The sequence below is a fragment of the Apis laboriosa genome, unplaced genomic scaffold, assembly GCF_014066325.1.
Source record: "Apis laboriosa isolate Shangri-la unplaced genomic scaffold, ASM1406632v1 scaffold112_cov148, whole genome shotgun sequence".
Lineage (NCBI taxonomy): Eukaryota > Metazoa > Arthropoda > Insecta > Hymenoptera > Apidae > Apis > Apis laboriosa.
The window spans coordinates 3,628,798-3,645,163 of record NW_025220865.1 but is presented as its reverse complement, the minus strand read 5'-3'; the positions used below and the strand labels follow the sequence as shown (position 1 = coordinate 3,645,163).

At 29.2% G+C, this 16,366-nt stretch overlaps 1 protein-coding gene across 1 annotated transcript; it reads right to left on the bottom strand.

Moving 5' to 3' along the window:
- Positions 1–1,835: 1,835 nt before the first annotated feature.
- Positions 1,836–16,011, bottom strand: LOC122713576 (LIM/homeobox protein Awh-like). Its single transcript, XM_043934161.1, has 4 exons — positions 15,885–16,011; positions 9,030–9,346; positions 2,539–2,993; positions 1,836–2,177 (listed from the first exon to the last, which is right to left on the bottom strand). Exons 1-4 carry the CDS (start codon positions 15,888–15,890, stop codon positions 1,969–1,971), a joined length of 987 nt encoding a protein of 328 aa, XP_043790096.1. The 5' UTR covers positions 15,891–16,011; the 3' UTR covers positions 1,836–1,968.
- Positions 16,012–16,366: the final 355 nt, after the last annotated feature.

Below are 16,366 nucleotides of genomic sequence, written 5' to 3'. Positions count from 1 at the left end.
ACTCATTTAATTTTTTTGAACATCGAAATTCAAAGAATATGATGATTGAATCAGAAATAACCTATAATAGTAGATTCAATGGGAAGGGTTAATCATGAGTATTAAAAAGTTCGATTTAAATCCATCGATACACGAACTTCGATTATACGAATAAGGAATGTCCTTTATGGTTCTAAAGAAGTGATAAATGTAATTTTCCTTCTTTTCGAGAGAATGATACATACGATAGTTGTCCTCACTTTGATTGATCCACGGAATTTCCTGATATAATCAGGTTATCGTTTTAATAAAACGTGTAAGATCGAATATATGATTAACGTATACGATAAAACTCGAGAGATGTTCGGTGTCCCCGAAAATTGCCGAAGTCTCGTTTCGTGTTGACTCGGGTATATTCGGTATATCTCGGGGAACATCAGAAAGCAATGTTCCGAATGAAAGTATCTTTTACAGTGTTTAGATAATTAATTGTGTAATCGTAAAAAGAATCATTATTTAATATACTTAATGTACTGTGATGTAAATATTGTAAACTAAGTATATATACAATATAAAATGTTGCACATATTTATTTACTTCCATGTTGATTTTCCCAGCCCAAAGAAAAAATATTAATATCATTATATTATAAAGAACTTTTTTATCCTTTAAATATAGTGACGTTTATATATTATATAAATGTAGATATTTTTTCATTATTATGTAAATTTTCTATGATTTTACAAATTTCAATTTTCATAATTCGATATAACATCACAGCATGTATAAGGAAAGTATATGTTTTTTTATAGGTTATAACACGCTTTGAATACATTTAGCTATATTTTAGAAAAATTCATAGTAGTTCAAAAGCACTAATAATCTTTTCGTAGATTTATGAAAAGTTTTTAAGGAGTATAGAAAAATATAGGATCGAAAATAATAAATAATGATATTAACAGTAAAAGACATTTTTATTATTAACAGTACGGTTTACAATATTGCGCTATGAGTGTACAATACAGCGATATCAAATACTCATGCACGATTCTTTTTGAAATTTATATACAAAAGCTACGGGATATGTCTATGTACAATTTTATCTTAAAAATAAAATACTTTATAAGAGACGTGTGCGTAAGAATTTAATAAATGCTAATGAGCGTAACAATTTTTATCGCTAAAAATGAGACTTATCGTTATTTAATCATACATTCAATGTGTTGCTATGATTTTAAAAATTAAAAATAAATAAAGAATAAAAATTATTAACGGAATTATAAAAAAGTTGAAAGTATGGAAATGTTAATTTGAATAATTATTTGACTTTGAGAAATAAAATCTAAAAAATAATTTCTAATTACAAAATACAAGATTTCTATGAACACATTTAAAATTGTAATTCTAATTTTCGTTTGATTGCACTTTTGATGAATAAAACACCTGTTAAAATGAAAAGAAATCATAATGAGAAATCAGTCGTGGGAGTTAATTGAAATGGAATAAATAATTAATTCATTTCATTTATTCGTACTCTAGAATCCTCATAGAATCCTATCCTATCTGTAGTATCACTTTTACTTTTTTTACTTGTTTTAAACAATTCATTTTTGGTATGTACAAAAAATAGAGAACAATGAAGAATTCAAAGAGGATTAATATTTTAATTTTTCATAAAATTCCATCATAAATTCATTATAGATTTTATCTTCTTTTTTTATCAAATATCCATCATATTTAAATTTAAAAAATCATCTACTAAAGTACTAAAGTAATTATAAAAATATCAAAAATTTCCACTAATTATAAATCAAATTATCCTCTTTGAAATCCAGGAATTTTATTATTTTTTGTTTGTTCTCTGAATTTTACGAGATCAATGTTTTAAAAGATTTTAATCGGAAACTTTTCATTTTAAAAAAATCAGAAATGTCTTTAAAACTTGGAAAATTTGAATTTAATCATCGGTTTCAATTCTTGGACGAAGTTTTACCCTGTTTGATGACAGAACTGAGCTTGAAGGTGATTGGGCGTTGTTGGGGTTAGAGGTGTCAGAGGGGTGAGAGGTGTCAATGGACTGCCAGGACTTTCACTTCCTGCGCTACCACCCTGATATCCTCCTAAATAGGCGCCTACCATGTTCACGCTGGTTGGGTATAATTCTACTGGGTGATGTTGCATCGGTGGTGAATGGTGCACTAAATTTTTGAATGCAAGTATTAAAAATGAGATTTCTAATGATTTAATTTATTAAACATTTCATTGTTTTTTTTTTTAAGAAAGTATCTTTTATATTCTCTATTTCAATACTGCTATTGATATTTTGATTATTTTAATTATTTTACTTTATCCCCATATTGCTCTAACCTATATTAAATATTTTATGAAAAATATTACAATCCTATTACATTTTATATTACTTGTCATGAAAAAAATGACAATTTTTGCAAGCAATAAAATTACAGTTTAATTTAATTTCAAATTCATTCTAAATATATTTATTATTTTTGCGACACAACAACAAGATAAATTCGAAGTATAACGAAAAGATCTACTCACTTTGGGTCTTGATCTTCCCACTGTGTTTCTTCTGCCTGGCTCTCGAGTTCTGAAACCATACTTGCGTCACTCGTTTGCTCAACCCCGTGACATGCGCTATTCTCTCGAGATCTTGGCCATCAGGATTACTGTCTAACTGAAAGTTCGCTTGCAAAACCGATAGCTGCTCCTCCGTAAAAGTCGTCCTGACCCTCTTCGTCTTGCTACCTTTACCACCGTGTTCAGAGTCGCAATCCTCCGAGGACGAGGTATTGTTTCCCTCCACCACATCGAGGTAGTGAGCTTTGCAGAGCAATCTGGCGTCCAGGAGGGCGAATTGCTCTCCGGTGGAGAGTTGGCGAGAACATGCGTCGCAAGCGAAACAAGCCAAATGATACACCCTTTCCCTGGCCCTCCTCACCCAATCACCGGCGCCCACGCTTCGACCGCATTTCGCGCATTTAGCACCGAATGTTCTGAAAATTGAGAGAAAATTGATATTTAAAAAATATCAATAGAATTAAAAAATATCAATAGAACAAAAGATAATTAATAACAGAATTAAATTAAATTAGAAATATGAATTGCAATTGATGAATAATTGAGATAATTTTTAGATTTAATAAAATTAATTGATAAGGATTATTCAAAATTTTAATACCGAAGAATTTCTGTAACATCGAGAAGGAAATTTATATTTGCAAAATGAAGATCATGGAACTTACTTGTTTTCATCTATATCTATCACTATTCCACTATTTCGTAAGAAAATTACAATTAAATTGGTAGATGATTTGAGGAAAATTTATTAAATGCATTAAATTATCATTAAATTGCTATTTGAACGATAACTAGATTTTTTCAAGATTCGCAAAAAGCAAGAATCCAACGAGGAAAAGGAACGAGTTTCAAGGTGCTATTTTGGTCAAGATTGCAGGTTCATTCAGGACCTCCATGCACGAGAATCCGACGGTCCTGTCCTCATTAACATACTACTTCGCCACTCGCTTGTCCTTTGGAGGCGCGTCACAAGCGCGAGCCACGGTTTAAGGGTCGCTCGACCTCTCGCGATTTGGTCGGTAGATTACGTCGAGATTATCTCGACGTCTCAGTCCCAAGCCTCCTCTCGCCCTACAAATGACTCGAGATCCTTTGAATTTCAGCCGCCTCGACACCAGGAAACAGATCACACATTTACGACTGTTGCTTTCGAATGATAGATATGCACGAGCGATTTCTGGCTACCAATTACATGAAAATCGATATATCTTTTAATGAGATCTTATGCGAAGATAAAATTTACTAAAGATGATAAAGATTGATGTAAGTGATTAATATTTTGCAAAATATTCAATATTTTATCTCTTGGAAAAAACTAATTAATATTTATATACGTTTGTATAATTTATCTTTAATGTAAAATTTGCAAAAATGTCATTTGATACTAAAAGAGATTCTTTTATAAATAGTTTATTCCACGTTGATAAATTACTTTTTTTACTTTAATATAAATAATTTGTTTCTCACAACTAAGAATTTTGCTACGACAAGATGAAGAATACGAGATGTATAAGTGGTGAAGATGAAAACGAAGAATGGATCGAAGGATTGGTTATTGTATGGAAAAATATGGTAAGCTACGGAAGGATTAGTTGGTTCACAAATTGCACCGTCATCGTCGCATCCAAGATATTTTTGGGCATTATTGGTTATGGTGATCGTGCACAGGGCACTCCTAGAAGCGCATGCGCGTTCCTAACGAGACATCGAAACCTGACTTTGAATACCATTTCTCGCTCCTTGAAATTCTATTCACGAACGATATAACTACACTATAAATTCTTGTAGCATTTTTTTATTACTTTATAAAACTTGAAATTGTTCCAACAAATCGAAAATTTCCCATTCTAATTAAAATTTATCGTATCACAATATATTTTAAATAATAAACTTTAAAGGTTAGGTAGCATATCATCTTCACGATATCTTCACAAATTATTTTCTTAACCATATCAATTGAGTCATTTAAGATATTTTGTGATCCGAGACACCACTATTTTTCTTTCGAAACCAGCAAAGTGCAAAAGATGACGCAATTTTTCAATTCTATGTTCCTCATAGAACTCGTGAACGTTCAACGAAGTGTCATTAGCATAAATAGTGGCGCCACCCTTTTCTTTTCTGCCGCGTTTACGTCGGATCAAGAGAGGGCAAGAGAGAGGGGGCAAGGGAGAAGAGTGGAAGAGCACCGTGTAACCAGACCAGGAGAACTGGTATTGGGTATCTATAAATCTTCAGGGCCGTACATCGGCTACCAAACGACCCCGCCCTAATTTATTCATTTGTTCTTCCACATAGGCGGGCCCTATAAGTCAACAGGGGATTAAGTCGGCCGCTATCCGACCTCTGCACAGTAGAGAATTCATGATCCCTCCTTACACCTCCGTTCCTCGTTCGAATGCATTCGATTCTCGCACTACGTAGCCAGATCATGATCGCTATCTTCAATATCATTGAAGATATAAATGGATCACATGATAAATTATAAAATTCGCGATATTTTACAATTGAATTATCATTCTCTATAAAGATATGATATTCATGTGCATGATGACATTTACGATGAGATACATATTCTGAATGTACAAGAAAAGTAGAAATTTTTTTATTATCTGAGAATTGACATGTTTTGAAAAATAAATTTTTCAATTAAAAGAATATTATAAGAAAATTAAGAGAAGAATATTAGAAAATTTTTATAACTTTAAAAAATATTTAGAAACTTAAATTTTTTTAATTATTCAGGTAAAAGAATATATTTTAATAACAGTAAATTTAAAGGAATCATCGAATTAATTAATTCACCGTTTTTTGATAGTTATTTGACAGTTTACAATGAGAATTATATGGTAATAAAATTGAATAAATAGGTAAACGTAATATATTTAATTAGTTGTAACCGTTTACAAGTCAAGAATTTTTACGAGGAATTATATTGTTTTATGAAAGTTAGAAATGGTAAGTGACTTGACAATAGTAACAAAATAAATGAAATTATTTTTCGAAAGAACTAGTCAGAATGAGGAAAGTGAGGATCTCTTCAAAAGAATGTATTGAACTTTATGGAATAAATGTTCGATTATTAAATATTATTGTAAATTAATAAATATAACCTACATTTTTATATATCAACTCTTTACTTTAGCTTTTCTCCAAAAATACATTCTTAGAAAAATATTCTATGAATACATTACTTATAATTATAATATTATATTCGTAAAAAAAAATTTGTCAAAATATCTTTTTATTAATTCTAATATCGATTTATCGTATCTTCGTAATTTCAGATTCGTATACTCGAAATTATCGGCCCCCCTGGTATGTTTAGGAAATCGTCGAAATCACGACAGTAGGCAGAAAATGTAGATTACCTCCGGGTCGCGAAGCATCGTGCATCTCGAATTCGATACCTTTCTCAGGAGAGTGTAGGCATTCGCATTTAAGTGCCATTAAGGCAGAAACGATAAGGTCGTGATTAAAGCAGCGGCCGATTCGGTGTCGCGGAGCATCGGCCACACTGAATTAAGAGAACCGGAATTCCGACGCTCTGGCATCGCTAATAGAGCGATTTCTGTTTCATTCCGCTCGTTTGAAATTCGTGTCCTTTTCCTTTGTCATATTCTATTTTTTCTTTTTCTTTTTTCTTTTTTCTGATCCATGAAACAATATCCGCGAAAGAAATCATAGCAAAAGCAGAGAATAATGACGAATATTTATTAATTTAAAAGATTAATCTAAAAGACACTCGTTTACTGGTTGAAAAGCACTGACACACGAGGGTGGACTAAAGAAAGAGAATCACAGCTGGTTTTGAACTGCCTTACGAGGCGAATTCCTTAGTCCGATGGAACACTGGCGGTATTTGCTCGTGCAATGGCAGCCACGCACATATATATCAATGTTTTCGTGATCTTTGATAAAAAATATCGAGAATATTGATATCAAGATAAACGAATAAAATTTTTATTATAAAAGAAAACAAACAAAAATCAAACAAAAATCATGTATTTAAAAATTCAATATCGATGCCACATTAATTGTAATTTTTAATTGTAATTAAAGGTGTGAATTTAATATTATTTGCTATCCGATTATTAAAAGAAACGAAAGAAAAAAATCTAAATTTGCAAATTTATACAAGAACAAAACTATATAAACTATGTTCAATTTCGCAATAGTTAGGTTAGATTATTTGATTCGATTAGACTACAGAAACCTATAGATTTGAAAATATTCGCGAATATTCGAGAACTTCGATCAAAAATATATTTTTTTTACCTTCATGGGCTTGTAATGAGAAAATGTCAGTTGAGATGTCCTTTATTCGTTTCCAACCTCAACGTCACAAGGTGACTCGCAACTCACGCGCGAGTATGCGAGGTTACACGTATAAATCCGGAGATGTGAATAGCCGACTATACGCGTGAGGTCCAAAGAAGAAAAAAAAACAAGAATCAAAAAGAAGGATACACCGCAAGACATTAATCACCCACTAGCGAACATCTCGAATATGCGACTAAGAATATCTGTTCATATATCGGGAATATCTGCACCCACGTGACAACCACGTGACTCGAATAGAGTATCTTTCTTTTGGTAAAATTTTTAGCAAAACCGTAATCACGTTTTTCGATTTATTGACCTTTTTAAATTTGTTAGTTATTATTTTTAAAAGTAGATAGATTTATTTGATACGATGATTTATTTAACAAATTATAAAGAGGAAGTATGAAAAAAATCCTAGGTGTCTATAAGTCGAATTAGATTAGAGATAGATCGAAAGTCGAATACGATAGATCGAAACTTTGCGAAATCTTGAAACTCGAAACTCGAATCTTCCAAAAGTCAGAATTTTTTTTAAGAAATATTTATTTCATCAAAAATCAATTTATGAATAATTATAGCACTATAATTTTTGCATGCAAAAAATTTTTTCCCTTTCTATTTCCAGATTAAAACCGCCAGATGGCGATTCATATCATTTCGTGTTTTACCCTAGAACGAATTGGCAATCGTGATTATAAGAATTAACTGTAATACATTCCAGTCAAATGGATTCTATAACCTACTTTTTATTTTTAAATGATATTCTATATTATCGCATTTTAATTTCAATACGTATTGTAAACAGAATGAACAATTTGTTTCTTTGATGAAAAGGTAAACGACTAAGATCATTTTGGCGAGTCACGAAATCGTAATTCAGAACGATATCTTTTAAAATCTATCCCAAAGGACTTGTACGAATTCTTTGAATCTAGCTTGCTCGATAGGATGCCCGAGATATCTGTTATTCTAATGTCAGCATACTGTACAACTATTCCGTAAGTCGAACAAATGATCGTTTCTTCCAGGAGCTCCCGAATAATAGTCGAGAAATGTCCTCTTAAGCTTGGCTTTGCTCACCGATTACGTATCAGTAGGGTGTCTCTATCGATTTCGATCAGTTGTGAATATTATTGGATTCATCGATAATCCTTCGTGTTGCTTCTGGATCACGGGACGACTATCCTTCTTAGTCGATTATGGATTGCAATGATGGAACGCTTTAGTTTGATGAACGAGGTATAGTCAAATGTCTCTTGATAGTTTAAATCTCGAGAAAATGTAAAATATTTAAATAAGAAAGATTTAACAAATAAAAAATACAATGATTCTAAACAAAATTAATATTTTTTCAATTTAAGGTTAGGTTCAGCTATACGAATGAAAGAAAGTAAATATTGCAATGGAAAATTGATTTAAGAATATATATTTTATGATGCACAAAACTTGTTTATTTAAACAAATGAAAGGAAAAAAAGTGTTACTTAAATTCACAGATTTATATTTAAAAAAAAGAGAAACAAACTATACGACTATTTGATAAACAGACTTTTCAATGATTGTACTTATGATTAGAATCAATTAAACTAAATACATGGATTACAAATTTGAACTAATTTAGCCGAATTTAGATGAATTAAAAAAAAATGAACATCTCTAATTATTTTGCATATGTGGATTTGAATATTAAAAAATAAAATATCTCAAATGAATACAAATAAATTTAACTTTATTATATAAATTTATATTACCATGTGTAAAAAGTATATATATATATATATATATATTGATTCCTTTTTCAAATTTTATTTTAAATTAAAACTTATATTTAATTATATCATTTTTACTAATATTAAATAGTTTATTTATCACATTTTAATGATTCTTAAATAATAGGTATTTAAATCAACATAAAAAATTGAAATTCAATTATAATATTTATAATTTGAATTCTTATAAAAGTAAACAAAAATAAAAAATTATAGAGGATTAATCAATTTCATATAAAAAGGCTATATAAATCACGAAACTCTAGAAACACAAGTTTTCTCGTAATCTAAGAAATAACTAAGATTAAAGGTAAGCCTGAGAAATAAATAGAAACCAGTCTTACAAACCGTACTTACAAGGCGTAGTCGTGTCTGCAATAAAGCCGCATCCCTCGAAGGAAACAGGAGTGCTGATCGTGCAGTGGCCTAGCACAGGCGCAACATTTCAGACATCTGGAATGCCAGGTACGACCCCCTACACAGAGGACAGTGCGCTCGCGTACGCTTTCCCCGCAACCACCACAGTCCATTTCCATTCCATCGTGGCTGTCGTTAGTCGTAATATTGGTACCAGATTTTTTAATATTTGCCACATTATTATTGTTTGTGTTGACGTTGTTGTTGTTTGAACAAAGGATGCCATCCGTGCATTCTGTCTCTGTTTCAATCTCAGTCTGGAATAGATTATTGTTATTTATAATATTTTATTATTAGGAAATCTATATTAAGATCCTCACTTTTTTTTAAATTTTGCATTATATATGAAATATTCTATTATGAAAAATTTAAATTATTAAAGTTAAGAAAAATAAATAAATATAGATTTAAGTGATTGAAGATTTAATTATTAGAAATTTTTGAGATTTGAAAATTTAGGAATAGCAGTTTTAAATTATGAATTTTTTAAATTTATCATGCTGTAATTAAAATTTGAGATTTTCATCTCTTTGCCATTTATTTATAAAGAATTTAAATTTAAACACAATCAATAAGTACATAAAATCTATATTCTCAACAAATTTATGAAAAATTCGTAAAAGTTCATTATTGTTTAAAATTAAAAATTAAAAAGAAAGAGAAGTAAAATATACATAGATAGTATCAACAAGAAACTTCGAAAATACAAGAAATAATTCTCCTAGACAACTTAATTAACAAAGCAACTAACCCAGAGGAACCAGTTTTGCCTACAATACTATTCTCTGCTAATTTTTCATCTTCTCACATGGTTTACAACCTACGTGTATACACTCCACTATCTTCCACCCTCTTAAGTTCTGAAAACATCTTGTACAAACCAACACAAATACAATTCCTTCAATAAACCTCTCAAACAGCTGCTACAAGTCACTGCACAGTGTCATCGTGCAATTTACCACTACGGGCATGTTATATCAAGTTATACAAATTGTGAAAAAGAACACGTACCACGGTATTAACGTTATTAGAAGCGAGGATTTGTTAGAATTTGTTGACCAGTGAATTAACGTGCTCGATCAATTCATAAAAGTGTCAATTTGTACGAACAAAGTCTGTGCTATATTTTATATACGTAGAAAATTATTTTGAATTTTCTATGATTTAATAAAAATATCTTCAATATCTCGAAACCATCTTCAAATACCAATCATGCATTATTTTAATAAATTTAATAAAATTTTTATATAATCACCTTATATGACTATCATGATGATAACATTATTGATAAAGTATATATATTATAAAAAAAAAAATATCAAATTCATATCATTTATTCTTAAATAATATTTTTACAACACTTAGTTCTAAGAAATATTATTTTGTACAATATATTCATTCTAGACTGTGTAACCATAAATTTCTCACAACATATGAGAATCAAAATTTTTTCATCTGATTTCATAGTTATGACATGCAACGCACTACAACCGTTTCCGGGTATGGAATATACAAAAAGATTGGCTGCAGGCTCCAAATCTCAATTAATACTCGGCAAAGTGAAATAATAAACGAGCGGACGGCCGCCGGCTGATAAATGATGCCGCTCTGGGCATGATCCCTCCTCGATCAACGGCTTGGACCAATGTTCACGATTCGCATGACTACGCACACATCGTGCATCGAACGTGCGTGCACGCGAAACGACCTTTAGGAGAGGCGCAAATTTGTTCATTGTGGGCCTCTTGAGATTTAAGCGACAGACACGCCCCTAGGGATCCATAGGTAGTAGAGCTTCCTTTTAATTGAACGCGTAACGTGGTAGAAATTTTACAAATTTCGATATTGATTTTTTTCATTTCAGATTTTTAATCTGAAGTGAAAAATGTGAATAAATAATAAATAGATGGTAAATAATATTTTATCGCTATTTTATTATATGCATATTTTTTTAATTATTGTTGAAAGTTATAAGTAGGTGAATCTAAAAAATTTTTATTTGAAATAAAATTTTGTTATTTTTTATAGATATTGTTATTTTAAAGTGCAGAAAATATTTTTTAAAAGAATTTATTCTTTACAGGTTTCGTAAGATTTATTAAGATATCTTTACTGATCCTTAAATCTAAAAGTCTCTTTTAATTCAAGATGTAGTATTTTCTATGTCATTATTTAAATTTTTTAAATTAAAATAATATTAATAATATTATGAATATCATATGTTAATTATATATATCTGAAGTGATTTCAGGAAAAATAATTCACGATTCAATAAACTACCTAAAACTATTGCTTTAAAACTAAATCTGAAACGGATCTATGAATGGGCCATGCTCAAGAAACTAATTGATTGAATGCACGAGAGATATCCCAGCCTTCTCTGGTTTAATTAATTAGGCTCGGTCGTGAGAGTAGGGATCTCTTCTCATCGCCAACTATAAATCGGAAAGAGGTTTCTATACGATTAACCGCGCAAAAACTTTGAATGTCGTTTGTAAAATTTACGGACGATATATTAATTTACATTAGTATAATATTCGGAAAGATTTATCGTTCGACTCAATAATTGGATTATTAAATTCGAAAAATTTGTTAATAATCTTAAATCGAATGATCTGACAAAACTATCAAATAGAATAAATCATAAATCTAAAATATATATAAAAAAATAAAAAAAAATAAAAATTAAAGAGTCAAAAAATATTTACGAACATTAGTTTAAAAAAAATTAAAATTTCCTTCTATTTCAAAAACTAATTTTATATAATCTATCTTTTTCACATTAAATTTTAAAAAATTAAAGATACTATATCTATATTTATATTTATAATAATACTAAATTTCCCAATAAAATCTAATATTTCAAAAAAATTATATTCTTTTATAAAAGCATGATCATCGATTAAAATTCATCCTTCTAATTGTTCATTAGTCAAGAATCGCTTAAACCAAACTTGTGTAAGTACTAAGGTTTCGACTGCGATTAATTGACAATCGAACGACACGATGCAGCTGATTTGTCTTTTTTCTTTCTTTCTTTCTTTCAATCCAGTCTCTGTTGTTAGAGGAGCAGAGAACAACAGGGGGATAAAAACAACGAAGGGAAAGAGAGAAAGTCATTGTGAATGCGTAGAGAGATAAACGCAAAGATAACGCGTATCTGATCTGTATGCAATTTTTTTCTTATCAGTGTGTCATGGCACACATGTTTGTACTTATATACCTGTGCGTTATACAAGTACGTGTATGTAAGTATAGGTTATGTTTTACCTCGATAATATTAATTGGTACACGAGTAATTCACAAAGGTTATTGTTCGGCCCAGCATGCAATCAATGAGTTAATTACATTATGTCTTTCGATTTATTCTATGTTCACATATTTATTTCTTTTTTAACTGGACAACAGACATATGAAACTTGTTTTATATCACGTTTTAATCAAAATGTATACAGGTATAATGAAACACAATATAATTTCAGAAAATAGCAACCAGAGACCTCTTGCGGATTAATTTAGCAACTAATAGTATTAATAATTTAAGAATTTACGAGTTATATTTTATAATTTTTTATTTTCTCATTAAATAAGATAATGAAACTTATAATTGCTAAAATTTATATATATAAAAGTTTGTTATTACATTTTTTATTATTAAACTCATGACTGTTATGCAGTAAAAATTCTTAGTAATTACTCAGTTATTCAATACACAAAATTACTTAAAAATAGGTTAAAAAGTCTTCGAGAAATCAGAAATTAAATCAAAAAAAAAAAAAAAAAAATTAAGAATTTCAAACGAAAATCGAATCAATTTCGATCGAGAATAATTCTTCCTAATAATTTTTTTACTTCAATCAAAATGTTTCAGTTATTTGGTTAGAAAATCGCATTAGAATAGCAAAAATTATACATGATGCGCGACACGTTGTATTAATCGATAGTGTTATGTCAAAAAGAAACGTGGCTCGATTTCTGAGAGAAGATCGAAATGCCAGAAGGTATAAATCACAGGTGGGAAATTCAACTTTGCCTTCGGCAGATCATAAATCAATGACCGTCCAGTTAAACGTGAAATGATTACTGACCGACGGTAAAAAGAGTGACAAGGAGAGAAAGGATAGAGAGAGGAAAATGAAACGAAAAAAGACAAGAGTATGTAATATCTTCGAAATTGGCTGTCGTCGACGTTGTCTTTCTCGAGGTGTCGGTTGTGCAATGGTTCTTTTTTTTTTTCAACGATTCTTCTCTTCATGGTTCTTGAGATAATTCATATACAGAAATTCACGTGTTCAATGTTCGCGTATTTAACTTAGCAATGATGGATCGAAGAGAGATTTTATGATTTAAAATATGGTAGAATCTTTTTCATTGAACAGATATTTTATTATGCGGAATATAGTAATTAGTTCTATTTTTAATTCTCTCGTTCGCGAAAATTAAAAATTCAATCGTGAACTATTCAGGCATCCATGCATTAGATAATTTAAAAAAAAAAATTTATTCCATATTTTTTGATTTATTTCATGAACCATTCCTTTTCTGATTGTATTTATGATTTATATTATTTTGTTTTTTTTTTCATATGTTCAATGTTTTTTATTTTATTTGTTTTCTTTTCAATTTTATTATTCCACACATATTTACTAAAAAATATATACATATAGCTGTTGATTTATTGCAATATTAAAATATTACTGTCTCAAGTCACTCATTTGTAGCTATTAAACCTCAATCATGTTTAATCATAAATTCTTATTATCACGTAATAAACTATACGATGAAAATATTGTATAATACATACTTGAATGTTGCATTATATAATTGCAGTTCATTAATTCCATTGTTTGAGAACGAGACATTTTCACGCTTCGTCTGTCAAATTTAATCTCAAAAGTATATATTCAATACGATGATAAAGATTATACAAATATTTATTCAATTTTCCCTGTTGTTGATTCCTGATTATTTGTCAATCATAATTGTCCAATCTCATTGTTTCAAGCGTTAAACCATAAAGTAGATTTTATTTAAATAATAAAGTAGAACATTCATTATCCTAATATTCTAATATTTATCTTATTAATTGAATAAAGAATGTGTTCTAACAACAGATCCTATTTTTAATTACTAATTAATTTTAATTAAATATTTTTTATTAAATATTTATATATATTGTTTTCATTGTGAAAACTATTGTATGAAATATAGAAATTGAAAAAAAAATTAAATTAAAATTTTAAAAATTTCATAAATTTTTTCGTAATAAATCTATCGAAATAAACGAAGTTATTATTGATATCTATGTTCGTTAATTTCAAATCTAAAAGATTCAATTGAGTACAAAATTAACAATAATAATTAATTAAATACAATAATTTTAATATTTGAAAAATTAAAATTATATAATATAATATTATATAATATAATATTATATAATATAATATTATATAATATCCGTTTAAATAATATTATTAGTCATTTTAAAATAAATAATCTAAAATGTGTAAAAAATGTGGATATCAAAGAATTTTTTAATTACGCAATGATTACACAACAAAAGAATCGAAAAGGAAAAAAAAAGAATGAAAAAGAAAAGAATGTAAAAAGAAAGAATAGAATGAAACATTTCAATGATCATAGGATTTTACAATGGCGTTCCTGGTTTACGATCCACAAAAAAGCGAGTCCACAAAATTCAAGAGGTAATTTACAACAGGTCGAAATTCGTCATTTCTCTTTTCTACCCTGAGAAACCATTCCAAAAGAAAAAATAAAGATGCTTTTTTTCCGAAAAATTCGACTAATAATTCGATTAATAATTAATCTAATAAATCTGAATAAATTGTATTAAATCAATCTATACATATACTAAAAATATTTTCAATTTCAAAAAAAATTTTCTCATTAATCACAATCTAACAAGCATAATAATATGTTCCGTATATTATCAAACACATCGATAAATGTCGTTATAATTTATCTTACTTATAATTTATCCAATTTCAAAATCCACAAGTATCTAATCTTATAAGTCAGTTAATACAAAATCAAATCTTCATTGAAATAAAAAAAATGAATTCTTCGATCGATCTTTTTTGTAGGTGTTTCTCCAAAGAATGCAATCAGCGAGTAGTTAAGAAGAATAATAGGAGTCATTTTTTATTGACCAGCACTTCGAGGCGACGGAGATGAGCTGACAAAGTGAGAAATGCCAGGGTGAAGAGGTCAAACGGACCTCACTATCGACTACCGGACACCTAAGATCCTCGTATACATTCGTCACTTGGCTACATAGATGTTTAATGCCATAAGTGAGTAACATTCCTAATGATTTATCGTTCCTTATACGTTTCGCCAATGATTGTAAATAATTTTTCGCAATATTTTAAAATTATTTCGATCTGCGTATCAATCCGTTCCAAAGATATTTTTTTTTTTTTTTGGAGAAAATGTTACTTCTCGAAGTTTGCGTATTTTATATCTGACGTTTAGTGTATCGCAATAGTAGTAAAATAATAGAAATATAATATAGTTAAAATGTTCAAAGGACTGATAAAATATTTAAATGAATCTCAATTATAGAATATTATTCGAAAATATAGAGTTTCGAAAAAATAAAATATATAAGTTATGTCATACGATTAAATTAACATCATAAAAAAAGAATAATTGTATCATATAATAATATTTTAAAGTATTTATTTTTGGAAAATTTTCAATCTTAATATAGTTATTTCTTTTTTTCTAATTTTCAAATCTTAAAACTATCTTCTAAAATTTCAATCCACTCACCTTCATCTTCCTTCGTTCCAGAAATTTTTAATCTCATAAACTTTCTCTTTCCGATTCCATAATCATCAAACAATCAAAAAAAAAGTTTCTTAAAACAAATACACGTGCTATAATATTATGCCCTCCATTCACGAAGTCCGTATTCACATCACTCGATCCATAATCGTAAAACTGAAACTCGCGTTTCAATAATTCAACTCTTTCGAAAATAAATTTAATATTGAGAAAAACTATAAACAATCACAAAAGGCAAAAGAAAAGATATTGTTGATCAACTGGAAGATTGAATAGAATCACACGAAATATCCCGTCCCGCTCCGTAGCCCGGGAAAGACTGGCATCCTCGATTCTGCCCCTTCCACACGTCGTTCGTTCCACACACGTTCGCTCGATTTCTTTGCACAGCTTCTACTCTATGCATTCGCTTGTCTATATATGTATACGATTTGAGTATGTGTACGAGACACTGCACGTGGAGGGGA

Bases quoted from the DNA above. Each gene is read 5' to 3' on its own strand.
- LOC122713576 (XM_043934161.1), bottom strand. The intron at 2,994-9,029 runs GTAAGTACGGTT...CTCAATTTTCAG, and splicing joins TGCAGACACGACTACGCCTT to AACATTCGGTGCTAAATGCG. The intron at 2,178-2,538 runs GTGAGTAGATCT...TCAAAAATTTAG, and splicing joins TGGGAAGATCAAGACCCAAA to TGCACCATTCACCACCGATG.